The sequence below is a fragment of the Copadichromis virginalis genome, linkage group LG3, assembly GCF_057382275.1.
Source record: "Copadichromis virginalis isolate Kocher_CV1m ecotype Utaka linkage group LG3, C_Virginalis_male_GT1.1, whole genome shotgun sequence".
NCBI lineage: Eukaryota > Metazoa > Chordata > Actinopteri > Cichliformes > Cichlidae > Copadichromis > Copadichromis virginalis.
The window spans coordinates 23,844,825-23,872,618 of NC_140620.1; the positions used below are offsets into that span (position 1 = coordinate 23,844,825).

Sequence of the window (27,794 nt, forward strand, 5' to 3'; positions counted from 1 at the left end):
TTCAAATACATGAAGGTAAAGTTTGAGCTTTCTTTTTTTTCAGCTTGCTCTTTTGGTGAAAAGGCTTAACTGAATAAAAAAATTAATATCTTTTTGAATTTTTCTGATGACATTTTCTGAAGGCAGTTATTTATTTTTTTTAAAAAAAAGCTGTGCTGTAATAGAGAAGAAATCAAAGTTATCATCTTATCCAGATAAGATCTCGTTTATTTCTGTGCTGCAGTTCAGCCATTCAGTCATGACTCGACACATAATGCGCATCACATTACATCAAAAGGTTCTTCAAAAAATAAAACTATACATTTCATAAACACAACAAATAAAGTTACATACTATAAAGTATTCTGGCAACCGTCAGTGCTACCTCTGGGCCTTCTTGTTTATAAACGAGTAAGCTGCTGATAAAATGAGAATAGCCTGTATCCCTTTATTGGGTGAGAAAATCATGACATATAATTTTCTTAGGTCAGATGGAAAAGATATCTGATCCTTAAATGGCTTAATGGGCCTAACAGAGCATGATACAGATGTATAACATGCTTATAAAATACGATGTAATGCAGCAGATGAACTTATCACAAAATATATAAAACATATAAACAGCAATATGAAACAAACACAAAAATATTTCATGTTTAACTGAAGAAACATAAAACTGAAGTTAATATGCTTGACGTTTATTTTCAGGGATATTTTGGTGCGAGTGCTTACACACTTTAACTTTTTAAATGTATACCTTTTCACTGCCCAGTGCTAATTTATTTATTTAACCATTGCTAATTATTTTAAACTTTTCTAACAGCCTTCATCAAGAAAGAGCAGTCTGTGTCTTCACCTCCGCTCTTCTATATATCTCTGAGCTGGCACTTCTTCCTCCTCCTCTTCCTCACACTGTTGAATTTGTCCTGGTTTATCATCAAGAGTAGAAAAACCTTGTGTCTGGGCACCTCTCGCCTTGATGGATTTCTCAGTCTCTCTTGACTCTGGACACACAATCCTAAGGCAACGTAAACCAACCATTGCACTTAACAAAAAATAGCAAAAGTTACAGTGGTCCTGAGAGGCCAAAAGGAGTGCAACTTAAGAAAACACCATCAAATTAAAAACACCACAAAACACAACAGAAATCGAAAAAAGATTACAAAGAAAGGAAACAAATAGAAAAATGCAGCAAAAGCTAAAAGAATAAACAAATCAGTCACTAACTTGACAAAGCTGATGCGGAAGTGTGGTGTTGGATAATTTTTTTGCAAAAATGGCTGAATGCTCAAACAGCATGACGAAGAGTAATGTCAGGGTTCCTGGGTTGTGACCCAGTGTTTTCAGTTCATTCATGTTCACTGTTTATTTTCCACATGTTCTACTTCCTATGTGTCAGATTAGGTTCAGCTGTGTTCTCATCGTCAGTCAGTCCGTCAAATAGAACTCACGTTCTACTTGCTTTAAAAGCCTCTACTTTTTAATGCACGCCGTTCATGCTGTCTAAACACTGGCAGAAAGCTGTGGAGTTCAGGAGGGCCATGATGCTCAGCTGAATATCACTTTTACGGTCCTCCACAAACATCAGGATCATTTACACTAATGATAATGTTAGTTCAGTTATTTTGCTGCCTAATCTGGTTCTATCGGTGGTGTTGAGCTAAATGGGCGTTTTTTATAAGGCGAAACGAGCAGAAAAATAGTAGTTTATTCGGATTAAACCTGTGTTCTAATCCTGCATCTTAGCACACATGTGATTTCCATGTGTAAAAACTGCAAGTGTCCAGAGTCAAGACAGACTGAGAAATCCACTGCTGCAGATCAGCTGTTAATGAACACACGTGGATACATGATGTTATCATATAGATATATTTCTCTTTTTCTTTTATTATAAAAACAAGTTTTATTTTTATTTATTGCATTTAGAGGGCAGGTGACCTCTAAAGGGCCTCTAAATTAGAACTCTAAATTGCATTTTATATATATTCTAATGTCTTGAGCCATAGTTATATCTGTCACACTGCATGTCTACTTCAGGTTAAGCGAACATCCAATGGTTATATTCACAATAACCACAGTATCTACCAGCATATAAAGTAAAACTGTATTGTGGTATAACTGCTAAACTATAATAAACCACGACCTTAAAAAACAAAAATTGAAGCTCTAATAGGAAGGCAAATATAAGTTTGAAATTTTAAGAATAGTAATTCTAAATGTTTGTTTCTTTTCAAGGTTTCTTTTTTGTTTGTTTTAGTCTTGATATGTCATAAATTCATAAATATATCTGACAAATATGCTGTTTTCTATATTCCATTGTATAAACTGAATCTGAAAATGTATTTTTATTATGTTTCTAATTAATACATGTACATGTCTTCTAAATGTATAATTAATAGATCCACATAATACAGGTACAAATAAAGAGACACATGGGCTAAAAAATAAGTTTATACAGGACAGTGTATTACATGCCCAATATAAGAAAACTGGCCATAGAAGTTACAAAAAGTTATGCAACTGCTCTTCCAGAAGTCACATGTATTATAACTGAAGTCAACGAGTCAAACATAAATGCAGCTGCTAGTATAATATATGAAGATAACACCTAATAACACCAATAGCAATTAACATAATAAAAATGACTCTGTTCTGTAGTTACATACCACTTAAAGTTGACCTTTGCAAATTGGGTTTACGATAATATTCACTTATTATTTATTGGACTCTGTTAAGTGCATGCCCTGCCTATGCAAGAGTCAGAAAGATTTTAAAATTAAAAACAAATGCTAAATAATTATCGAATACCTTTTAACTAAAACACACATGGCTTTGTTATGTTTTGCTACGGTGGAATTTTAGATAAACTTAATCTTTAATCACTTCTTTCCTATTTCTTTTTTTTTTTCCATGTCAGACATCTGCCAGTAAACATGTTCAACTCAAACTCATCTGTATTGAGAGCTGCACTTGTAATAGCAGCTGACAACAGTGTCCGTATTGAAAAGTGATAGCATGCAGTGTCTTATAAAAAACATCTCTAATGAGGTATTAACAAATAGAGGGAGAACAAGGTTGTTTAACAACAACAAAAATAAATGTTGTAAGATACACGTAGCTCTTACTTCTAAGCTGATGGCTTAAGAGCAACCAATCTTGAATAGATGAAAGTAAATGCTAAAGCAACATGAAAAGCATCAAAATCAGAAATCTATTCAACCATCACTTGGATGGATTATTTCAGAATGGTTTAGAAGCGCATCATAGTGCAGAATCAGCACTTTTAATCATGTTCAGTGATCTTTTATTAAGTGTAGATTCCTCCTTCAAAGGTGATCTTGACCCTCTGAAAAACACATTTGGTAATAAGCCTGGTGGGTGGTTTTTGACAATATCTTTACATTTAAGAAAGAAAATGCTGATGTCAGAGCTAGTTTTTACCCACTGAGGCTCTTAGGATAAAACATAAAATCCAAATCCAAATACCTTTGTGTTTTGGATTTGATTGTAATATTTTATTTGTTTCAGTCATTAAATTGCTTCTGGTTGTACCAAGAAGTTAAAGAAGAGAGGAATTTGTATCTTTGTTCTAGTTTCCTGTAAACTTTGGAACAGCCTGGCCTCCTCTTAGGACCTCACCAACACTCAGTAACACTTTTCAAAACCTGTTTCAACACTAATTTTCATGCCTTGGCATTCAATCTAGACTGAGCCTTCACATTTCTTTTTAGTTTTTTCTTGTGGTTATGTGTATTGTGTTGTTATTATTGCTTTCATGATATAGTTGAACAGTATTTTGGTCAGTATTGTTCTTTTGTGCTTATAAATGAACTGACTTGACTTGGCACTGGATATTTTAATTTAATGCAGTTTTTTTTTATTCATTGTCAATTCATAACAATCATCATCTGGAGGAGCTTTCTTACTAATTGCACTTCCCCAGCAAGTGGGGCACACCCTGAATAGGTTCGTGTCTATTTCAGCACTAATATAATACACTTTGTGTCCCATTGTCAGTGAAAACTCAAGCAAATCAAAAATATAAATATATGTCAAATACAGAACACTATAAATTATGATATCATGATTATCATCATATTTTAAGATATATATTTTTCTATATATATATTCCTATATGGTTTTCCTAAATAAAGTAACAATAATAATAATAATAATAATAATAAAATGTAAAATGAGTACCTCATTTCTTTTTCTGTTTTGTCTCATTGTTGTAGGTATCCATTTGTAGATGAGTTACCTGAACATTTTTATACACTGAAACAGATAAAAAAAAGTTTTGAAATAAGTAGTGTGTGGTGACAGAAAGATAACTTACTCATTAGTCTATTTGAAAGAAATTCTCACATAAAAACGCTATCTTGGTGATACTGTGTTACAGCCTCCTAATTTTACAATAAGTTCACTGAGACTCAAAACTTCGCAGGAGAGATGAGTGTAAGATTATTAAAATAAACATAAACACTCTTACAAACACTTTTACAATACTCACCAAAAAGACTCAAAAACAACACAAACTTCCACAAATCTACTACAAACTGGACCTTGGAACAATTATTCTTAACACTTATTCGCACACCTCAGTCACATGGTCACTGAGCACATATACATTATGCTATATTTGCAAATTTTACACCTTGCACATGTCTTTGGCTTGTCTTCTCTACTAAAACCTGACCATAACCTGAACCTGGTATTCAATACCTACTGCACAATCATCTCACTTTACTGCAATTGCACATGACCACGTTGTATTGTCTGTTGTTCTGTCTGTGTTTATTGTACATAGATGTAGTTAGTGGCAGTATCTTTTTATCATTTTAATTTTACTTAAATTTAGCGAGTTGTTATTTATTTGTCATTTCTAGTTTAATATATCTAGTTTCTAGATATATTTTCAGTGTTGAGAAGGTTACTTTTAAAATGTATTCCACTACAGATTGCAGAATACATGCTCCAAAATGTATTTTGTAACGTATTCCGTTACTCAATAGTGACTCAATATAAAACAGGTACGCGGCTCTGAACCATAGTAAAGGTTTCTGGCTAATACGTTTGGTTCTGTGTCGGGCTCGTAGCCAAAAAATAGCTTTACTTTGCTGTCTGGGTCAACTTTGCTAGTGAGAGACAGAGAGAGGCGTTTAAAGGCTGCTCCAACAGAATGTATTGTTTCGGAGTAAAACACGAACACAGTCGAGTCTTAATAATTACTTACAACTGGACTTCACTGCCCATGAGGCTACATTCTTTAGGGCTATGCCTGTAACACTCTGCCTATTGCCTTCATATTAAATAATAATAAAAAAAAAAATTCTTCACATTATTATGCGGGCGGCAAGTAGGGGTGACATGGGTCACGAGATTGAGACATTAGGTATTAGAGCCTCTTAATGCATGTTTTGTTTGGGTTTCCACCGGCGTGGAATTACCAAAAATAGAGAGGGCATAGCCTAATATATGAAACAAGAAAAGACCGCCATGTAATCCCTTTATTTCAACAAAGTAACTGTATTCTGAATACCACCTTTTTAAACTGAATAGATTTACTCATATTTTGTATTTTAAATACGTAACGTAATGTATTCCCCAACACTGTCTATTTTCTCATAAATGCAAAATGGGGGGTTTGTGGTGAAATGGCATTTTGGTACGCTGTATACTGTGTATATTGTTGTATTGACAATAAAGACCTTGAATCTTGAATTTATAAACTACTCACCTGTTACTGACATGACAGCGAAAGAGCTTGCTACTAGGTGGAACAAAATAAAATAAAAAGAAGAACAATAAATAAAAAAGTTAAAGAACAAACAGGAAACTGGCACATCTTGCTGAATTTTAGAATCAGAAATTAGTAACCAGTAATCTTACATTAATAAACATCCATTTAATAATTCCAAAAATTATTTCTCTTTCTGCCTTGTTTTGCTACTGAACATATTAATCTATTATTATTATAAGTGCTTTACTGCACATCCAAACTGAACAAAAGACTTCTTCTGATATCTACCTCGATGAACATCATATGAATTAAATTGTATTATTTAATTTTCTGTTCACCTTAAATTATTGGCACAATAAATAAGTAAATGCACAAATATAGAAAGAAAGAAACCTGTGTGTTTCTGGCAGTAATGTAGTCCAGCCACTATTATCACATCCATAGCCAAAATGATCAACATAGCAGGCAATATGATGGAGAGTCCAGTGGACCTGGATGGAGAGCTCTTCTGTTCAGTCTCTTGATCATCTTGAGGTATTGTCTGCTGAGGTGTGGGAGCAACATGTGCTGCTAACACAATAAATATACAATATAGTATTTTGTTAATTTTTGTTAAGTATTTCAAGATGATGAAATGGATAACAATCTAATCTATATTCCCTTGACGTGAGTGAAGACAGTGTTAGTTTCTCACTAGATCAACTAAATCAATAACTCAAAAAAACCTGCAATGACCTTTTGCACAGTCATGGTCAGCAGACGATTCATTCTAATAATTCTGGAGATAGGATTATGACACTGAAAAACTTGTTCATGCATTTATTACTTCTATGCTGGAGTACTGTAATTCATTATCATCAAGATGTCCTTAAAAAACCCTCATTAGAGCGTTTCGCTCTCAGACTAAAGGCTTACTTGTTGTTCCTAGAGTATTTAAAAGTAGAACGGGAGGGAGAGCCTTCAGTTTTCAGTCCCCTATTTTGTGGAACCAACTTCCAGTTTAGGTTGGGGAGACAGCCTCTCTACTTTTAAGATTAGACTTAAGATTTGGGCTGGATCAGTTGCTCCTGAATCCACCTTTATTTACACTACAATAGGTCTACGCTACTGGGGGATTCCCATGATGCATTGAGTATTTCTTCTTTACTCACCTTTTCCACCCTCTATGTGCTAAATACACCTTTCTTCAAGTTAACATTGTCCTAGTTACATTAGTTATCTGACTTATGTTAAAAAAAAATAATAATAATGATGAAATATTATCTCCACTTACTCAATCATAATCTATGCTAAATCTGAACATTATATAGTAGGACATGAAAGAGTGAAAATTATAATTATGTTTGAAGGCTGATGCTGATATTGCACAAAGCAACACTGTGCCTTACAAAACTAGAGCTTTACAAACCCCAAAGTGTGGCTTTATTCTTGAATAAAATTCAGTTCAAGCATTTCCTTAGTATGCCCGATATTTTATATTCTTACATGCAAGCAGAGACTGCAGAGACCTGTTTTAAAACTTTAATTTTCTTCTAGCACCACTACACAAAGTTTAGAATATAGCAAAGAGACTATTGCGTGTATATTTGTGCATTGCATTTGCTCAAATGCAGAACTGTATAGTTTATTTGAAAATAGTATGCATCCATTGTGCTAAAAAAATGTCATAGCTCACCTGTCACAGCCATCCAACTCTCTGGTGATTTCCCTTGAGATTCAGAAAAGCTGCACTTGTACAGTCCTTCATTAGACTTGGAAACATGGGGAATGGTTATCTTTCCTGCATATCCAGTTTCCAAGTAGTGACCGTCCTTGTAAAAATCAGGTGGAAGACTGGAAGGCATTCCTTTTTTTCTACAGCCCAAAGTGACAAAATCTCCCTCCATAAAAGGAAAAGCGGGAATCTCCAGGATCACATCTCCTCCTCAAAAAACAAGAAGATTTATAATAAAAATGAATACATTGACATCCCCCCTGACTAAAGTTAAGATGGCTGTAAAAACACATTTAACTCACGTCCATCTTGATTTTTGAGTCTTAGTAGCATGTTGAAATTTTGGAAAAATGTGAAGTTAGTGGTTAGTAAACATACCAGTGATGGTGATGCTGACAGTCATGCTTTTCTCTCCATCTTCATTTTCACACCAGTATTCTCCACCGTGTGACTTAAAGGCAGGTTTAATGTACAAGAATTTTTTTGATGTTTCCCACTGAGTAGAATTTAAGCCAAGCTTTTTGATCACTCTCCATTCTGCTGGGCCATGAAACCCCGAGCAGTTTAATGAGATGGAGTCATATTCAAAGAACTGCAGTCTATTTGGATGAACATGAAGATAAGCTCCTTCTGCTGCACACACACAAAAATAAGTAAATGGATAAAATTAAATAAAAAAATGACTAGATGAAGAGATTGATATCTACTCTTCAAAAAAAGTGAATTTAATAGGGACCACCCACTTGCAAGTACAGTACAATAAAAGTACAATATACTTTTTTTTCCAAATCATTTTCTTAGGAAATAGAAAGATAAGCCATGTCTAGTATTTGTAATTGTTATATACACTAACCGGTCACTTTATTAGGGACATATGTTCAACTGCTCTTTAACAAAATGGCTAATCAGTCAAATCAACAATTAGAATAGAAAACAAAATGATCTGAGAGACTTTGAATGTGGCATGGTGCCAAATGGGTTGTTGTGAGTCACAGATTTATCATAGATAGACATTTTTTTCAAGCACCCCTTGATTTCATGATAGCACCCTTAAAGTAACAATACAAATCGTATAATAGCAATTTATGTTGGTATTGTTTTTCTGACCGTTACATTTTCCCAGCTTGAAGGGAGTAAAGGTTGGAATGAAAATCGGGTTTAATGTGCAGTGTCATGATGGCACTCACACCGAGGCATCACTGATTCAACAACAGGTTTGTCATTACATTCAACCAGGCACAAGCAAAGTGTACCTAATAAAGTGACCAGTAAGTGTATTCTTACAGACATTTGTCTCTGTTAACAAAAGTTTGTCTTACATTCTTTAGCATACATACAATATTTATGGTCTTGAGCTATAAGCAGCAACAGCATTTTCACCACTGTAGAGACAAAAAAAATGACACATTACAGATGTCTTTATATGTAAGACATGGAATCTCAACAGCAAAAAATACTAATACTACTGCTGCTAATAATAATAGTAATAATACTAGTCTGGCTTTTATATACTTTTAGTTCAGTGTCCAGCTGACAGCGATCAGCAGAAGCAATTTAAAGTTACCAAATGATCTAGTTTCTTTAAGGCAACAGAATTAACACTTGCATCATATAAAAATCGTATTAATCACTCAGTTTAAATTCACATGCACTGTGCTTTATAAATAAATGTGACTTCTGAAAAAAGCATTAACAAACCGCTTAATAGACACACACATCCATGGATTTTATTTGAATGTTGATTCAGATGCAAATGAGGATCAGTACTCACTCAGTTTGATGCAGAGCTCCATATTGTACCTCACATGGGCCTCACTATTTAACTGAATACAAGTAAAACGTGACAGGGTAGTACTTCCCTTTTTCTGTGCAGCATAGAAGCCACAGCTACATGTGGGGGATTTTGTTTTTTGTCAACCTATCTCTTGAACTGTCAGAAGGAAGAGCCACTGTTACTTCACACAAGACATACAACAACAACAATCTTTATTTATAGAGCACATTTAAAAACCAGCGGTATACCAAAGTGCTTAACATAAGAGACAGAGCAGTAACATGAGTATTATAAGGCCTTAGCAAAGTCACCTCTAGACTTCAGCTGAGATCTAAGCTGCACCAAGAGTAACTGAGTAGATGATCTTAATGCTCTGGCAGGAACATACGATTTAAGGAGTTCCTTAAGGTGGCTCGGTGCTGTGTTGTTGGTAATTTTAAACGTAAGCAGCAGTATTTTAAATTGGATGCGGTATTTTATGGGTAGCCAATGCAGGTCAGCTAGAACAGGAGTGATACAGGCAAACTTCCCAGTTCTGGTCAGAATGCGTGCTGCAGCATTTTGGACTGTCTGCAGTCTATGAAGGAGGGCAGAATGAAGACCAAAATAAAGTGAGTTGCAGTAATCCAGCCTTGAGGTCACAAAGGCGTGGATGAGCTTTTCCAGGTCCTTATGCAGAACATACTGCCTAGCCTTAGAGATGAGACGGAGTTGGTAGAAACTAGATCTAACTACAGCAGACACTTGTTTATCGAGTTTGAACGAGCTGTCAAGCAACACGCCCAGATTGCTAACAGTGTCAGAAAGGGAGCTGGTAAGGGAACCAAAGGCATCACGAAGTTAGCCACGAGGAATGTTGCTGCCAAATACCACGATTTCAGTTTTCTTATCATTTAGGATAAGAGAGTTTGCTAGGAGCCATTCTTTGACCTCGCGCATGCACTCCATAACGCGGCAAATCTCCGTTAACGAGCTACCGCGGATCGCCCCGTGCGTGGGGCTGGACAGCGTCAACACGTTAACGAGCAAACTGTGCTAACGCACTAGTTCCCACCAATGTAATTGAGCATCGCGTGGCACATCTGATATACTGTTTTACTTTTTTCCATGACGCGCTTACCTTCAGGGTCATACGTCACATGAAAACCAAAATAGTTCCAAACGCCAGATCTGAATGAGGGTGGGGGAGGTTCAATTTCGGGTAGCGTTGAGGCAGTTGCCATGTTGCAACGAGCTTAACTTCTGTCTTGCTAGCTTGCGCTGCGCTCAGTGGATCTGCGCTCGACAGTGCAGGCTAGGCGGAGTAGTCGAACGCAGATCCACTGAGCTCTCAACACAGACAGCATCGTCAGAATAAAAGTTGATAAAATAAATTAAAAAAATTTGTATTGTTCGATACATATGCGTACCGAACCGAAAGCACTGTATTGAACAGCTCAATACCGATACATGTATTGTTGCACCCCTAATATATATATCTATAGATAGATAGATAGATAGATAGATAGATAGATGATGTTCCTGGGATCTGCCGGAGCCACACTCACTTATATATAACGTAGGGTTGGTTAGCATGGTGGCCTAGCCTAGGGACGCTTAGTGGTGATGATGTAGTAAGTAATGATGTGAAGAATCATGAACGAATGGTTCAATACTCGAGAATCACTTTTGAATCATTCATGAGTCAGTAACTCAACTCCAACTGACTCACTGACTCATCCCTCTTGCTGTTAGTTTCATTATTAGAAATATATCTAGCTTATAATTAAAATTGTGGAGAAAAACACAACATCCAGTATCTTAACAAAAACATTTCTGCTCTGAAATGGAAGAAAAAACCCTGAGTAGAATCTCACATCAAGACAATAGCTCCTCGGTTCACAGTAGCATCGCTCTGCTAACATGCTAACAACACATTTGAGCTACTCACCCCCTCCCTTCCTGTGCTGATTTGTAGGGTACGCGAATCACTCAGGACTCACTAACTCATTCCCTTCCCGTGCTGAATCATAGTGCGAAGGAATCACTCAGGACGCGCTCACCCCCTCCCTCCTGTGCTGAATCATTGCACGAATGAATCACTCACTCACTCACCCCCTCCCTCCTGGCTCACAGCTTCTTCTTCTTCTTGGTTGGCACCAATGTTAAGGCGCATTACCGCCCCCTGGCTCACAGCTCAGTGGACATTTAGATGAGAAAATATATATTTGACACATTTAAGGAAAATACTAATAAAATAAAAATAAACAAAATAAATGTTCCCTATAGAATTTTTTTTGCTCTTTTTTGTTCTATAAAATAGTTGTTTTCTTTTAGAATCACTCATCTTAGCAGTAGGATATACATGAAAAGAGAAACAAATTAAGTTTGAGTGAAAATGTACATTTTTTGGATTCTCTGGTCAACTGACTCAGTGACTCAAAAAGTCCGATTCACTTTGGTGAGTGACTCATTAAAACCTGATTCAGTAAAAAAAAACAAATTTACCATCACTACTGGATACAGATGACTTGCTGAGGATTCAAGTATGGGTTTGACTATCTATCTATCTATCTATCTATATAGTTACAGTTAAAAGCTTATATACATGATCATGGGCATGAATGTATTGGTAATGTGGGTTTAAGGCTTTTAATCATAACAACTGGTCTTTTTTCAGGATGTATACAGCATAAGGCTGCAAGGGCTTTAAAAACATTTATATGGCTGATTTTTTATCTATGAGTGTAATTTCTGGTCTAGAGCTGAGTTTCCCACAGTGAAGGAGTCCCACCAAAAGCAGCAGCAGAGCCACCATCACAATAGTGAAAACAACCCTTAAGAGGAGGAGGAGATCACGAAAGTTGTCAGAAAAGAGATTAGTATCTCTGTGAAGCCCTGCAAAGAGACCAGAAATTTGCATATTAAGAAGAAACATTTGCAATTTTTCTTTTGCATCGTCTTTCACACCATGGTGTCTCTTCTAACATCATGATACCCTAAATTTAAAAAAATATTTCTATCCCATTGTAAGATTACTTAAAAAATATATAAATAAAACCTTGCCATGCAAAATGCACTTTTTAAAAGAATCTAGTTATGTTGGTTAAATAATGGTACATAATAATATTGAATGATAAAGCGTGCTTTTCAGAATTCATGAGCATTTATCTCCGAATGTAGGTTTTGCTAATCCTTTAATTTAAAATACAACCAGCCTACGTGTTATTTTGAGCAATGCTTGGATGGCTGGACAGAACAGTGACACAGTTGACAAAACTGACAATGCTCCCAGTATGACTAAAATGATATAGGTTTGTCAAGTTTAAATGTGATCAATAAAGTTTATTATATAAGTTTACTACAAAGTGAACAGATATAAGTATGAAATGTAAGGGTTTTATTTTGAAACATTTACACCTCACCTTGGACAGACAGCCAACTTTCTGATGATTCTCCAACTCGTGATATTCTGCACTTGTAGAATCCTTCGTGAGACTTGTAGACTGTGCTAATGGTCATGTTTCCCATAGAGTTGGAACCAATGAAGATGTCATCCTTATAGAAGGAAGTAGCAAGGCTGGCAAAAGCCATTTTGGTTTTGCAGAACAGAGTCACAGATTCGCCCTCCATCACAGGATGAGCAGGAGTCTCCAGGATTAAAGCAACAACTAAACAAGATAGGGCTTGTCAATATTTATATAATTTAACCTTCCAACATTCATAAGGTCACTGGCAACCCATCTAAACTGAATGCAATTTTCGGTTCATTCAGTTTTAAGATGCGCTAATCTTTTACTACAGGCAGAATCAAATAATTAAAATGACAAAAGATAAACCAAAAACAAATGACAGTACACAATTTTGTTCAATTATTAAATGATGAAGCCTATAATTACACTTCACAATACAATATACAGAACATATTAAATTCAAGACTTATTACCCTCTCTTTTTTGTTCTTTCACAATCAACAAACTCTCTGGTGATTCTCCAGCCCCAGAGATTATACACTTGTAGAGTCCTTCATCAGACCTGGATACATTGTGAAGGACCATCTTCCCAGAATAGCCAGTTCCAATTTTCAGCTCATCTTTATAGAAATCAGCTATGTGGTTTAGAAGAGCTCCTTTCTTTTTACAGCACAGGGTGACAGTTTTACCCTCCATGACAGGGAAAGTTGGACTCTCCAGTATCACAGAATTAACTGAAATTAACAGAATTAACTGAAACATTTATACAGTATGTTAAGGCCTAATATGCATTCATTAGAAATTATTTTTGTTGTTTAACTATCGGGTGTTCAGGCTTTCAGGACACCTGGTTTTAACTAAAGAATTATGGTTGTCAAAACATTCATGAAAAGTATAATATCTATTGATACAAAAAAAAAATCTAAAACATTGTGCTGCCAAATCTATACATGTCATTATCTTGTTTTTTCTTAGTTTTAAATATAGAGGTGCACTTGTAAGCAAAAAAAACCCCCCACATTTGCACGATAGTTGGGATGGGTTGGATCAAACCTTTCTAGAATTTCAAGTTTCTCAAGTACACAACAGTACATTTTACTGGCTCAGGTCTGAGTGGGCCAAAATTCTGCCACAGCAATGTAAACGTGTAAATATTCTAGTAGGCAATGAGCATATCTTCACATTGCATATTGACACAAATATTGTGACACATATTGACACAATATTTATGGAAATTTGAGATGGCCATACAGAAAATATTCTAAAAACTATATATGATATTACAGTGGCTTGTTTTTTGTTTTGTTTTTTTAAATACTTTAGTTTTTAGAATATAACTTGTAATAGAATATAATTTTTTTTTTCCAAACATTTTTTACAAATAAATAACTGGAAAGTGGGGTGTGCGTAATTATTCAGCCCCCTTTGGTCTGAGTGCAGTCAGTTGCCCATAGACATTGCCTGATGAGTGCTAATGACTAAATAGAGTGCACCTGTGTGTAATCTAATGTCAGTACAAATACAGCTGCTCTGTGATGGCCTCAGAGGTTGTCTAAGAGAATATTGGGAGCAACAACACCATGAAGTCCAAAGAACACACCAGACAGGTCAGGGATAAAGTTATTGAGAAATTTAAAGCAGGCTTAGGCTACAAAAAGATTTCCCAAGCCTTGAATATCCCACGGAGCACTGTTCAAGTGATCATTCAGAAATGGAAGGAGTATGGCGCAACTGTAAACCTACCAAGACAAGGCCGTCCACCTAAACTCACAGGCTGAACAAGGAGCGCGCTGATCAGAAATGCAGCCAAGAGGCCCATGGTGACTCTGGACGAGCTGCAGAGATCTACAGCTCAGGTGGGGAATCTGTCCATAGGACAACTATTAGTCGTGCACTGCGCAAAGTTGGCCTTTATGGAAGAGTGGCAAGAAGAAAGCCATTGTTAACAGAAAACCATAAGAAGTCCCGTTTGCAGTTTGCCGCAGGCCATGTGGGGGACACAGCAAACATGCAAACACTACTGTTCACAAACGCTGTCCATCGAATCTGACTGAGATGGAGCTGTTTTGCAGAGAAGAATGGGCAAGGATTTCAGTCTCTAGGTGTGCAAAGCTGGTAGAGACAGACCCTAAAAGACTGTCAGCTGCAATTGCAGCAAAAGGTGGTTCTACAAAATATTGACTTAGGGGGATGAATAATTACACACACCCCACTTTGCAGTTATTTATTTGTAAAAAAATGTTTGGAATCATGTATGATTTTCGTTCCACTTCTCACGTGTACACCACTTTTGTATTGGTCTTTCATGTGGAATTCCAATAAAATTTATTCATATTTGTGGCTGTGATGTGACAAAATGTGGAAAGTTCAAGATGGCCGACTACTTTTTATCTGTCGTCCTTTTTATCTACCTCGGGAATTTACATCGGTCATTGTAAGTGCCGTTTATATTCCACCACAAGCGGACACGGTCACCGCCTTATGCGAGCTGCATGAGGCACTCACACAGCACCAGACACAACACCGGGACGCTGCGCTTATTGTGACGGGGGACTTTAATAGCGCCAACCTCAAACGCGCAGCGCCGAACTTTTATCAACACATCACCTGCCCCACCAGGGGTGAAAGGACACTGGACCACTGCTACACTATGGTCAAGGACGGCTACAAGGCACAATCCCGCCCCCCGTTTGGCAAATCTGATCACGCCGCCATCTTCCTCATGCCAAAATACAAACAAAGGCTGAAACAGGAAGTTCCGGTTCAGAGGAAGGTCGCGCGCTGGACGGATCAATCGGTGGCCGCGTTACAGGACGCACTCGATGACGCAGACTGGGGCATGTTCAGAAACAGCTCCGACGATGACGTCAACGTGTTTACGGAAGCGGTTGTGGGATTCATCGGGAAACTAGCGGATGATACCGTGGAGACAAAGACTATCACAACGTTTCCCAACCAGAAGCCGTGGGTGGATAAAACCATCCGCGACGCTCTGAGATCCCGCACCGCTGCCTACAACACGGGACTCATGACGGGGGACATGGACCCGTACAAAGCCGCGTCATATAACGTGCGGAGGGCGGTGAAAGAGGCGAAGCAGCGCTACGGGAGGAAACTAGAGTCACAACTCCAACAGAGTGACTCTAGGAGCCTGTGGCGGGGACTAAGGACAATAACGGACTATAAAACACCAACAACCGGTATGACGAACGCGGCCGTGACTTTGGCAGACGAGCTGAACACTTTCTATGCTCGCTTCGAGGCTGCAGCTAAGGTCTCCAACAATGCTAGTGTTAGCGGCGCTAACGGCTGCAGACAGGAAGATACTGCCAGCACCGGAAACGTGCTCGTCATCTCCGAGCATGAAGTAAGGAGAGCCTTCAAGAGAGTGAACACCAGGAAAGCAGCAGGACCAGACGGCATCCCAGGTCGTATCCTAAGAGACTGCGCATACCAGCTAGCTCCTGTGTTCACTGAGATATTCAACATCTCTTTATCTCAGTCGGTGATCCCCACATGCTTCAAAGAGTCCATCATTGTTCCTGTCCCGAAGAAACCCCACCCTGCTTCTCTCAATGACTATCGCCCTGTAGCCCTCACCTCAGTAGTGATGAAGTGCTTTGAACGCCTGGTCAGAGACTTCATCATTTCTTCACTACCAGACACACTGGACCCACTACAGTTCGCTTACCGTCCAAATCGTTCCACAGACGATGCCATCTCTCATCTCCTCCACACATCACTCACTCACTTGGACACTAGAAGGGGGAATTATGTTAAAATGCTCTTCATAGACTACAGCTCTGCATTTAATACCATAATTCCCTCCACACTCACCACCAAGCTGGAGCATCTGGGACTCAGCTCATCTATGTGTCAGTGGATCTCCAACTTCCTAACTGGCAGACCACAGGCAGTAAGGATGGGCGGACATGTCTCAGCCTCCACCACTCTCAGCACTGGAGCCCCCCAGGGGTGTGTTCTGAGCCCCCTGCTGTACTCTTTGTACACATATGACTGTGTGGCCACTACCAGCTCCACCACCATCATCAAGTTTGCTGACGACACCGTCGTGGTGGGCCTGATCTCTGATAACAACGAGACGGCCTACCTGAAGGAGATTAGGAATCTGGAGAACTGGTGCCAGAGGAACAACCTCCTTCTAAACGTCAGTAAGACAAAGGAGCTGATAGTGGACTTCAGCACTAAGCAGGAGAGGAACTACCAGACCCCCGTCATCAACGAGTGCCCAGTGGAGAGAGTGGACAGCTTCAAATACCTCGGAGTTCACATCACGCAGGACCTGTCATGGTCCTGTCACATCAACACCGTGGTGAAAAAGGCCCGACAGCGTCTCTACCACCTCAGACGCTTGAGAGACTTCCAACTGCCCTCCAAGGTGCTCAGGAACTTTTACTCGTACACCATAGAGAGCATCCTGGCGGGAAACATCTTAACCTGGTTCGGGAACAGCACCATGCAGGACAGACGAGCTCTACAGAGGGTTGTGCGGTCAGCTGAGCGCACCATCCGCTCCGAGCTCCCTGACCTGCACTCAATCTACAGCAGGCGGTGCTGGACCAAGGCCAGGAAGATCGTGAAGGACCTCAGCCATCCCAACAACAGACTGTTCTCTCTGTTGAGGTCAGGAAAGCGATTCCGCTCCCTGAAGACCAACACAGAGAGACTGAGGAGGAGCTTCTTCCCGCAGGCGATACGGTCTCTCAATCACACCACCACACAGTACTGACCCACACATATGGTTCTTACACACACACTGGACTTTCTGGACATTGTTTTTGCACAACACTGGTCACTATATTCTTCATTTCCAGTTAATACTTGTACAGCTGCTGCTATTGTGTATATATTTATTTATATTTAGATTTCTTCATACATTCTTATATAGTTCTATATTGTGTATTGTGTATTTTGTTGTACAGTTATTTTATTTTCAACTTTAATTTATATATTTTATCTTATTCTTCCCAGTTAAATTTACCCTTCATTCTAATTTGTGTTGTACAGTTATTTCATTTTTTAACCTTAATTTATATTTTATTCCTTCCTAGTTAAATTTACCCCTTTTAACTTTTCATATTTATTTCCTATCTTATTCATAGCCTTTCCTTTTTTGTTTTCTTTAGGTCACGAGCAGTTGTCCAAGCATTTCACTACATATCGTACTGTGTATGACTGTGTACGTGACAAATAAAATTTGAATTTGAATTTACTTTTGCAAGCCACTGTAGATCTTATATTGTGCTTAATATATGATGTTCTTGGTACAGCTTGTAATATTTGCTCATCCCAGCATTGAAGTTGAATGAAAATGGCATTTTCTTAATTTTTGTGACTAAGAATTTCATGTTAAAAAGTATTTTTACAGTGTTGTGTAATTCATCTTTATACAAATCATCATTTGCAATTAGTCTGTGCTCAAATATGGGACTTGACAAATTCTAATATTTTTTTTTATGCTAAAAAAAGTCAGGTTTTTCTTGAAGATACTCATGTGCAAACATTGTTGTAGAATTCAATGTCAAAAAAAGGGCCTGAAAGTGGGTAGTTGAACCATTAAAATATATATTTATAAATATCTTAAAGTATTTCATATATGAAGTTAAAATTTCACAGCAATAATTATAAATGTTCAGATTTTCTACCATAAAATACTATAATGTAAATTGGAGGCGTCAAAGCAGAAGGTTTGATTTGAAAAAGAATTACTCTATGGTGTTGCAGAGTTTCAAAGGAATGGTGGGTAAATTACTTTTCTTAAGGGATCACATGAGCACCTGGTAATGCTGTGGAGGACTGTACCAATAAGCATATAAAGACATAAAATTAATATCGAGCACAACTGAATTCAGCTTATTGGCGTCGCCCTCGGCAATATTACCAGTTTGTTTTGCAGTCCTTCAGAAAATGTATTGCCCATCCCTCTTTTTAAGCTTTAATTTTAAATTTATACTCAAATCAGTAAAATGCTTTTCAAAAACATTGTACATTTTGACATTTTAAATTTTAAAGTGACGCTTTTCAGTTAACAAGCTTTTATTTCGACTCCATGTTTATTTCTCACCTCTGACAGCCAGCCAGCTTCCTGGTGATTCTCCACCTCCAGATATTCTGCACTTGTAAAGTCCCTCATGGGACTTGTAGACTTGGTGGATGGTCATGTTTCCTGTTGAGCTTGTCCCAATGAAAATGCCATCCTTATAGAAGAGAGCTGGAAGGCTGGCAGACAGTGTCTTGTTTCTACAATGCAGAGTTACAGCTTCACCCTCCAGCACATGAGCAGGGCCCTCCAGGATTACTGAAACAACTAGAAAACATTTTACCACATTTTTAAAGTGTAAATGTTTACTTAATCTCTTTATCAATTTGTTGGTGATCCATCAAACTTGAGGGTAATTATTATAAACACTGAAAAAATGATTTTGCAATGCCATTTATACTCAACAGTTTCTTTTATGTCCAAGTGGAAGGAAGCCTTGGGCTGGACCCAGGACACATTAAAGAGATTATACATCTCGGCTGCCTTGGGAGGTAGGGAGAGAGGGAAGTCTGGGCATATCTGCTCATACTGCAGGCCTCAATACCCTTATGAGTGGTCAAAAATATATGGGCAGAGTTGCATGTTTTATTTATTTTTTTGTATTTAACTTTAGGGTATTTCTATTTGTGTTGTGGCTATGCCACAAATTAATTAAATAACCTAAAAAAAACCCCCACAATGTTCCACTGCTAAATGGTTTGATCTAACAGAGTTTCGTGTATAATTTAAAGAATACATGAACTTGAAAGCAAATACCTTCTCCATTTTGATTTTCCAAACTGCTGTTTATCACCACCAGGGAGGTCTCTGGTGATTCTCCAGCTCCAGAGATTATACACTTGTAGAGTCCTTCATCAGACTTGGAAACATTGTGAAGGACCATCTTCCCAGAATAGCCAGTTCCAATTTTCAGGTCATCTTTATAGAAATCAGCTATGTGGTTTAGAAGAGCTCCTTTCTTTTTACAACGCAGGCTGATAGTTTCGCCCTCCATGACAGGGAAAGGTGGACTCTCCAGGATCACAGAACCAACTGAAACATTTAATAAATGTACAATAAAAGTTCAGTCCTGAATTCAGATTATACAAAATTGCATTTAATGTGAATTATACATAAAATATTAGATAATGATATGCCATGTGGGGGGTTAAAAATATTTCATACATATGGTAAGAAACAAGGGGGAGATTCAAAAAGCATGTGACAAACTACTTAAAAAAACACACGCACAGGAAAAACATTCCCAGACATCACTGTGGCCATATTAACCTAACATGTATTAGACAAGAAAGTGGCAAAAGATAATTCATCATCACAAATATCTAATACTAGGGCTACTTGTTCAGTTATTATACCTGCAGTGCAGGTTATACAGTTTTGTAACTGTACAATCCAACAATATCCAACAAATATTAATAATACTACTGTAATCAAAAGATACATTCCAAGGCTCTTGCCACAATACTACATGAAAACTACACAAACTTGCAAATTTAACAGCTACTATAGCTCCACATAGTGTAATAAACAAAGTTATATCTGTAACTGTTTAGTTAGGAAAAACTGCATTACCCTTGATGTTAGAATTAGTTTTTGTGGCCACGATAGAGTTGTTACTGTAATTGTTTTAAATTACTTGTATCAGAACCTGAGTCATACTTAACTCGAATTTCTTGGATAATGAATGTATTTAAGCACTTATAAGACATTTAACTGTATCAGAGATATTGAATGACAGACTTCCCAAAAGAGAATATTTTAGATATAATGGCATATGTATTATGTGATCATCTTCATGTAATTAAGCTATAAGGTCAACCAGACTTAAATTCTCACCTTCAGTCATAGGATGAGAAAGATGCTCCTGTGACACAGCTTCACCTGTACATAACAGAAAATATTCTGTAACCATATAATTTAGTACCGTATTTTTCGGACCATAAGGCGCACTGAATTATAAGGTGCACTGTCTGTGTTCATACATAAGGCACACCAGATTGTAAAGCGCATTACGCGAAACAAAACAGTCTAATAAGTCAAACTTTATTCAACTCATTCTTCTTGCTTCCTCCACTTCCATACAATTGATTCATGAATTCTCTCGCAGCTGCCCTATTCCGATGTTGTTGCAGTATATTAATGACTAACCTCGTATTGTGGATGGATTATCTCAGTTGCTCTCCTGTCTGAAGTTTGATCTATTTACAGCATCCTGCCATGCGATTGCGTTTGACCATAACCACTCGATGTGCCTCTAGCGATCACGTAGCACCAGTGTTGGGGAGTAACGGAATACATGTACCGGCGTCATGTATTTAAAATACAAAATATGAGTAACTGTATTCCGTTACAGTTACCGTTTAAAAAGGTGGTATTCAGAATACAGTTACTTTGTTGAAATAAAGGGATTACACGGCTGTAATGCCCGTGTCTCAATCTCTCCTTGTGGCCTGCATAATGATGTGACGAAATCTTTATTATTGTTCAAAAAATTATTTAATATGAAGGCAATAGACAGAGTTTTACAGGCATAGCCCTAAAGAATATAGTCTCATGGGGAGTGTAGCCCAGTTGTAAGTAAGCTATTAAGACTCGACTGTATACTGTGTTCGTGTTTTCCTCCAAAACAATAAGTTCCGTTGGAGCAGCAAAGTTGACCCAGACAACAAAGTAAAGCTAGTTTTTGGTTACGAACCCAACACGGAACCCAACGCATTAGCCAGAGGTCCTTTTACTACGGTTCAGAACCGCGGACCTGTTTCATATACGCGCGGAATAATTTTCTATACGAGACCGCTGCAAAAATTGCAGCGTTAGGTCCAACCTACTGTTACTCATTTTATATTAAGATTTAAAATTCTAGTTGGTATCGGTATGGCGAATAGCCTTCAGTAATAGTAATAAATCACACAGCAATAGTACATTCATGTAGTTGTAAAAAGCATGATAATATATTAAGTAATCCAAAGTATTCCGTTAAGTTACTCTATTTGAGTAATGTAACGGAAAACGTTACAAAATGGATTTTGGGGCATGTGTTCTGTAATCTGTAGTGGAATACATTTTATAAGTAACCTTCCAAACACTGCGTAGCACATTATTAAATACCAGCTAGCCCAACTTCAGTAACCCTACAAACATCACTGCTGTTTAGTTTTCTGTCTTCATTTATGTTGGAAGTGATAGCAGAGCTGTACGTTTTAATTTTTTCAAAAATCTCTCAGTCAGAACATGTTATATCATGTTTGGGTGGAAACTAGCGAGCTAACTTCTAACTCTGTTAAATTTAATACATTCTGTTTTCATGGATGCCTGGATGTTAAACTTAATTATTACACCAAGTAAAGCAGCAACTCTGATCATTTTATTAACCCTTGTGCGCCCGCCTGTTCTCGGGGCGTGGGTCGTGGTGACCCCCCGAGGTGTGTGTGTGTGTGTGTGTGTGTGTGTTGATGATGATGATGATGATGAGTGTGTGTGTGTGTGTGTGTGTGTGTGTGTGTGATGATGATGATCCTGATGATGATGATGATAGGTTTGGGGTCACTAGGACCCCCCCCGGGGGGGGGGGGGCATGTGATGATGATGATGATGATGATAGGTTTGGGGTCACTAGGACCCCCCGGGGGCATATATTGTGTGATGATGATGATGATGATGATGATGATAGGTTTGGGGTCACTAGGACCCCCCCCCGGGGGGCATATGTGATGATGATGATGATAGGTTTGGGGTCACTAGGACCCCCCCCCGGGGGGCATATGTGATGATGATGATGATGATGATGATGATGATGATGATGATGATGATGATAGGTTTGGGTTCACTAGGACCCCCCCGGGGGGGCATATGTGATGATGATGATGATGATGATGATAGGTTTGGGGTCACTAGGACCCCCCCGGGGGGGCATATGTGATGATGATGATGATGATGATGATGATAGGTTTGGGGTCACTAGGACCCCCCGGGGGCATATATTGTGTGATGATGATGATGATGATGATGATAGGGTGGGGTGGGGTGGGTCGCTAGGGGACCACCGTTGGGGCGCTTGTGTTATCACGGCGTCGGTGGCGTCCGGGGAGCTGCGTCGCGGGAAGAAGAAGAAGAAGAAGCGGCGCAGTTGGGACAGTACGTGACGGCGCAGTTTGTACACACGTGCGCTCGGCACTCGCGGCACAGGATCTTGGTCTTGACGTCTTTGCTCCTGGGACACACGCGGCACCTGCGCCTCTTGACCGGAGAGGAGTCGCGTGGCGTAGCGTTGTTAGAGGCTGCCTCGGCGGTAGCGCCTCGGGCCGCGACTCTGCCTCCTCTTCCTCCTCCTCCTCCTCCTCCCGGTCCTCGCGCTAAAGCCGCCCTGGCTTCGAGCATGGGGCGCGCGAGCGCTTTGCCCAGTCGCTCGAGGAAGAGCCGTCGTCTGTTGAGCTTGCCCGGCATCCAGTCGGGGTGAATTTCCCTCCACAGCACGAACGCGTTGTAGGCCGCCACGTCGACCATGTTGTGGAAAAGGGCCACGGGCCACCTGCGGGTCTTTCTCCTGCAGCTGTACGTGCTCACGACCTTGTCCAGGTTGTCCACTCCTCCCTTGGTGCGGTTGTAATGCAGCACCAAGGGCGGTTTCGCGCCGCTTCTGTTGCTGCTGCCGCCGCTGCTGTTGCTGCTGCTGTTGCTGATGCAGCGGCTAGGCCGGGGCTCGGGGCCGGAGCGATGGTGGTAATAACGAGGAGCTGTGGTGAGGAGCAGCACGTTCTTGTTCTTCTTGGCCACGTAGGAGAGGATGATCGTGTCAGGCCCTCCTCCTCCTCCTCCTCCTTCTCGTCCTCCTCTTTCTCCCCCTCGTCCCGCGGAGCCGCCGAGTACCACGGATTCGACGGAGCCCACGGCCCTGCCCTTGACGCAGCGCAGCTCTCTGGGGATCTCGGGTCTGTTCGACCGCAGAGTGCCCAGCACGGTGTGGCCTCTCTCGCGATAGAGCCTATCGGCGAGCTCGCGCGAGGTGAAAAAGTTGTCGCACGTGACGTTGCGTCCCGGAGTCAGTCCCTCGGTGAGGTCCACGACCACTCGAGTGGCCAGGTGCTTTTCGGGAGGGCCGCGCTTGTCGGGCTTGCCGGTGTAGACTTGCATCTTCCACGCGTAGCTGGAACGCGCGTCGCACGCCACCCATATCTTGATCCCGTACCTGGCCGGCTTGCTGGGCATGTACTGTCTGAACGGACACCGTCCTGATGGATGGATGGATGGAGAGAGAGAGAGAGAGAGAGAGAGAGAGAGAGAGAGAGAGAGAGAGAGAGAGAGAGAGAGATGTGGGAAAGTGGGGGGGAGATTGGGGCAGAAACGCAAGGAGAAGACATTCAATTCAATTCAATTCAATTTTATTCATATTAGTGCCAAATCACAACAAAAGTCGCCTCAAGGCGCTTCATAGATACAAAGACATAAAGAGTCATAGACTTCATAGCTTCATAGCTTCATAGACATAAAGACATAAAGAGTCATAGACTTCATAGCTTCATAGCTTCATAGACATAAAGAGTCATGCGAAAGCAGCACAAACGCGGAACCCAACACGAGTATGCAACAGAGCAGCGAGCTAGCCCGTTTTCGTCATTCCCGCTCCTATTCCTCCTCTCTTCCCCCAGTCACACACACACACACACACACACACCACATAGTACGTACGTACCTCTGAACGGCACCAGTCTCTCGTCGACGGTGACCTCCGGTCCCGGGCGGTACATGGCGGGCAACCTCGCGCACCACTCGTCCCACACGGCTCTGATGGGGGCCAGTTTGTCGTAGCAGCTATCGCCCTCGCCTTCGCCTCGCCCGGCCCTTCTGGTCTCCCTGTCGTCGAAGCGCAGCGCGCTCGAGTAGGCTCGAAAGGTCTTGAGCGGCATCGTGGCTCTGAACACGGACCTGCCGCTCTCGGCGTCCCACAGGCTCTCGCAGGCCTCTCCCCGGGACCTGTACACGCCGGCGAGCACGAGCAGCCCCAGGTAGGCTCGGAACTCGACGCGGCCCATGGGCTTCCATCCGTCGATGGCGGGCCTGCGCCTGCCCGCTTCCAGGTTGGTCATGGCGATCACCGAGTCCTCTATCTCCGGCGGGAAGTAGGCCATGAACGCGGAGGCCTCGTCTCGCGCCGCCGCCACGGCCTCTTCGGTGGGGCCTCGTCCCGGCGGGTCGAGGTCGTCGTCTTCTTCTTCTAATTCTAATTCTTCTTCTTCTTCTTCTTCATAGTCTTTGTCTTCTTCATCGTCATCGTTATAATCATCAGCGAGGACGTCTTCTTCTTCTTCATCATCATTGGCGAGGATGTCTTCTTTTTCTTCTTCTTCTTCTTCTTCTTCATAGTCTTTGTCTTCTTCTTCTTCTTCTTCTTTTTCTTCTTCTTCATCATCATTGGCGAGGATGTCTTCTTTTTCTTCTTCTTCTTCTTCTTCTTCATAGTCTTTGTCTTTGTCTTCTTCTTCATCATCATTGGCGAGGATGTCTTCTTTTTCTTCTTCTTCTTCTTCTTCATAGTCTTTGTCTTCTTCTTTTTCTTCTTCTTCATCATCATCATCATCATCATCATCATCATCGGCGAGGACGTCTTCTTCTTCTTCTTCTTCTTCTTCTTCCTCTTCTTCTTCTTCTTCATAGTCTTTGTCTTCTTCGTCATCGTCGTAGTCGTAATCGTCGGCTACATCAGCGTCGCGAGTTTCACCGACAGCGCCGCGGCCGCGATCGCGCCCAGGATCATGAACGCCACCTGCAGCGCGGCCGGCGTCGTCCTCTTGCCAAATCTCCCGAGTCCCCCGCCCCGGTGGGTCGGCGCCTGCTTCTTCTTCCTCTCCCTCTCGGCGGTTCGACTCGCCTTGCGAGCCGCCGTCCTGGCAGAGTTGCGACGCCATTTCGTAACCGCGATCGTCTTCCTCGCAACTACCCACCCCATCGTTTTCGTCCTCCTGATCCTCCGAGTCCTCCTCGTCGTCTGCGAGCGTTCGGGCCGTCGGGTCGTCGTTGTCGTCCCCCTCGGCCTCTTGCTCCTCTTCCTTGCTCTCGTCCTCCTCCAAGTTCTCCTGTAGCTGCTGCTGCTGCTGCCGCTGCTCTTGGTCTTCCTCGACCCCTAGCCCTCGATAGCGAAACGTGGCCGGTCGCAACAACGGAGCCACCGGAGCCGACCACGCAGCGTACGCCAAATGCGATGGCGATGGCGACGGTGATGGTGAGCGGGAGGAGGAGGAGGAGGAGGAGGAGGACACCGCTGGCGATTGCGATCCGCCTGTACCGACCTTAGTGCTCTTTGGCTCCCACGGTCTAGTGCGTGACATTATCTTCTTCTTCTTCTTCTTCTTCTTCGTCTTCTTCTGCTTTCGCCGGGGTGTTTCTCGACCACCTTTTTACAAGACTTTATCTCTCTCTCTCTCTCTCTCTCTCTCTCCAATCCCATCCCATCCAATCCCCATCCCATTGGGGGGGGATCTCGCGACCCCAACCTCCTCCCTCCCTCCCTCCCTCGGCGGGGGACCCGCATCCCCCGAGCCCGCCATCCCATCCCATCCCCATCCCATCGGGGGGGGGATCTCGCGACCCCAACCTCCTCCCTCCCTCCCTCCCTCCCTCCCTCCGCGGGGGACCCGCATCCCCCGACCCCGCCATCCCATCCCATCCTATCCCATCCCATCCCATCGGGGGGGATCTCGCGACCCCAACCTCCTCCCTCCCTCCGCGGGGGACCCGTATCCCCCGACCCCGCCATCCCATCCCATCCCCATCCCATCGGGGGGGGGATCTCGCGACCCCAACCTCCTCCCTCCCTCCCTCCCTCCCTCCCTCCCTCCGCGGGGGACCCGCATCCCCCGACCCCGCCGCTCTCCCCCTGGCGGGTGTATCAGGGTTAAGGATGAAAGAATTTAGACCGTCTTTAACTTTCAGCATTGCGACAGTGTTTGTTTGACTTTGGGACCTGAATGAGACGGAGTATTGCACCCAGATATTACTCTGCAAGGGTCCTGACTATGGTAGCCGTAATGCTACGACAATCTATTTTTTGAGAGATTTTTGAGTGCCGTGTACCACACAAAATCCGTTCGAGGTCAGTGAGCACAACCAGAATTCATACATAAGGCACACTGGATTATTGGCGATTTTTGTGAAGATTTAAGGATTTTAAATGCACCTTAGAGTGCGGAAAATACGGTAAATAAATCAAACAGTGTAAACCTGTGTTAGCTCCTCAAAGCTGAGGCAACATAGTTACTGGAAACATTCCTGGTTGCCAAAATGTGCCCCTTAATCCTTAAATTCTCCTTGATAGAGTCAAAAATACCCTAAATTTCATCCTTGCATCCATCCTAAAGTTTGATTACTTTTGTTAAAGTGACATAAAAATAAACAACATTGAACATTTTTTTAAACTGCTGTATAAGTGCTGCAAATTTCTTGTTTGATCTTGCTAAAATTTGACACATATTTATTAAGATACGTTTTAAATCCTAGAACAACTAATTAATCTATTCTTATACACTTTTATATGTAACAAACTTGAGGCTTTTATTTTGAAATATGTTTATGTCTCACCTCTGACTGACAGCCAGTTTTCAGGGGATTCTCCAACTCCAGATATCCTGCACTTGTAGAGCCCTTCGTGAGACTTGTAAACTCTGTTGATGGTCATGTACCCTGTAGAACTGGTCCCAATGAAGATGCCATCTTTATAGAAGACAGCTGGGAGACTGGCGGACATTCTTTTTCTGCAGCACAAAGTTACGGTCTCTCCCTCCATCACAGGATGTGTAGGACTCTCTAGCATAACAGGAACAGCTGAAATAGATCATTGACATCCACATATTATCAAAAATACCTTCTGCCCCACTGAAAATCTGCATGACAATCACATCTTGATGGTTTCATTTAACAGATGAAAGATTACAGAAGCTTTGTCAAATGTATCAACCTAACTGTATATTTTGACATATAAGACAATAATTCGTATATTTTTTTTACCCCTACAGTACATCAAAAATGTATCATGCATCCTGATAAGCACACAAATCCTGATGCGCATAGGTTGGTATCCAATT

At 41.0% G+C, this 27,794-nt stretch overlaps 2 protein-coding genes across 4 annotated transcripts; both read right to left on the reverse strand.

The window, feature by feature from the left end:
• Positions 1-179: 179 nt before the first annotated feature.
• LOC146713538 (low affinity immunoglobulin gamma Fc region receptor II-like) lies at positions 180-9,508 on the reverse strand. Of its 3 annotated transcripts, none has more exons than XM_085448560.1 (8): positions 9,205-9,508; positions 8,771-8,815; positions 7,812-8,066; positions 7,395-7,643; positions 6,113-6,289; positions 5,717-5,749; positions 4,180-4,254; positions 180-997 (listed from the first exon to the last, which is right to left on the reverse strand). In XM_085448560.1, the coding sequence occupies exons 1-7, from the start codon at positions 9,224-9,226 to the stop codon at positions 4,181-4,183; spliced, it is 855 nt and encodes a 284-aa protein (XP_085304686.1). In that variant the 5' UTR covers positions 9,227-9,508; the 3' UTR covers positions 180-997; position 4,180. The 3 variants fall into 3 exon arrangements, with proteins under 3 accessions (XP_085304686.1, XP_085304679.1, XP_085304673.1); XM_085448553.1 differs by having other exon boundaries at positions 5,717-5,746; positions 8,753-8,815; XM_085448547.1 differs by having other exon boundaries at positions 8,753-8,815.
• Positions 9,509-11,905: 2,397 nt separating this feature from the next.
• On the reverse strand, positions 11,906-19,714 carry LOC146713539 (Fc receptor-like protein 5). Its single transcript, XM_085438551.1, has 5 exons — positions 19,477-19,714; positions 18,745-18,987; positions 13,166-13,393; positions 12,612-12,857; positions 11,906-12,084 (listed from the first exon to the last, which is right to left on the reverse strand). The coding sequence occupies exons 1-5, from the start codon at positions 19,712-19,714 to the stop codon at positions 11,906-11,908; spliced, it is 1,134 nt and encodes a 377-aa protein (XP_085294677.1).
• Between the last annotated feature and the right edge of the window lie 8,080 nt (positions 19,715-27,794).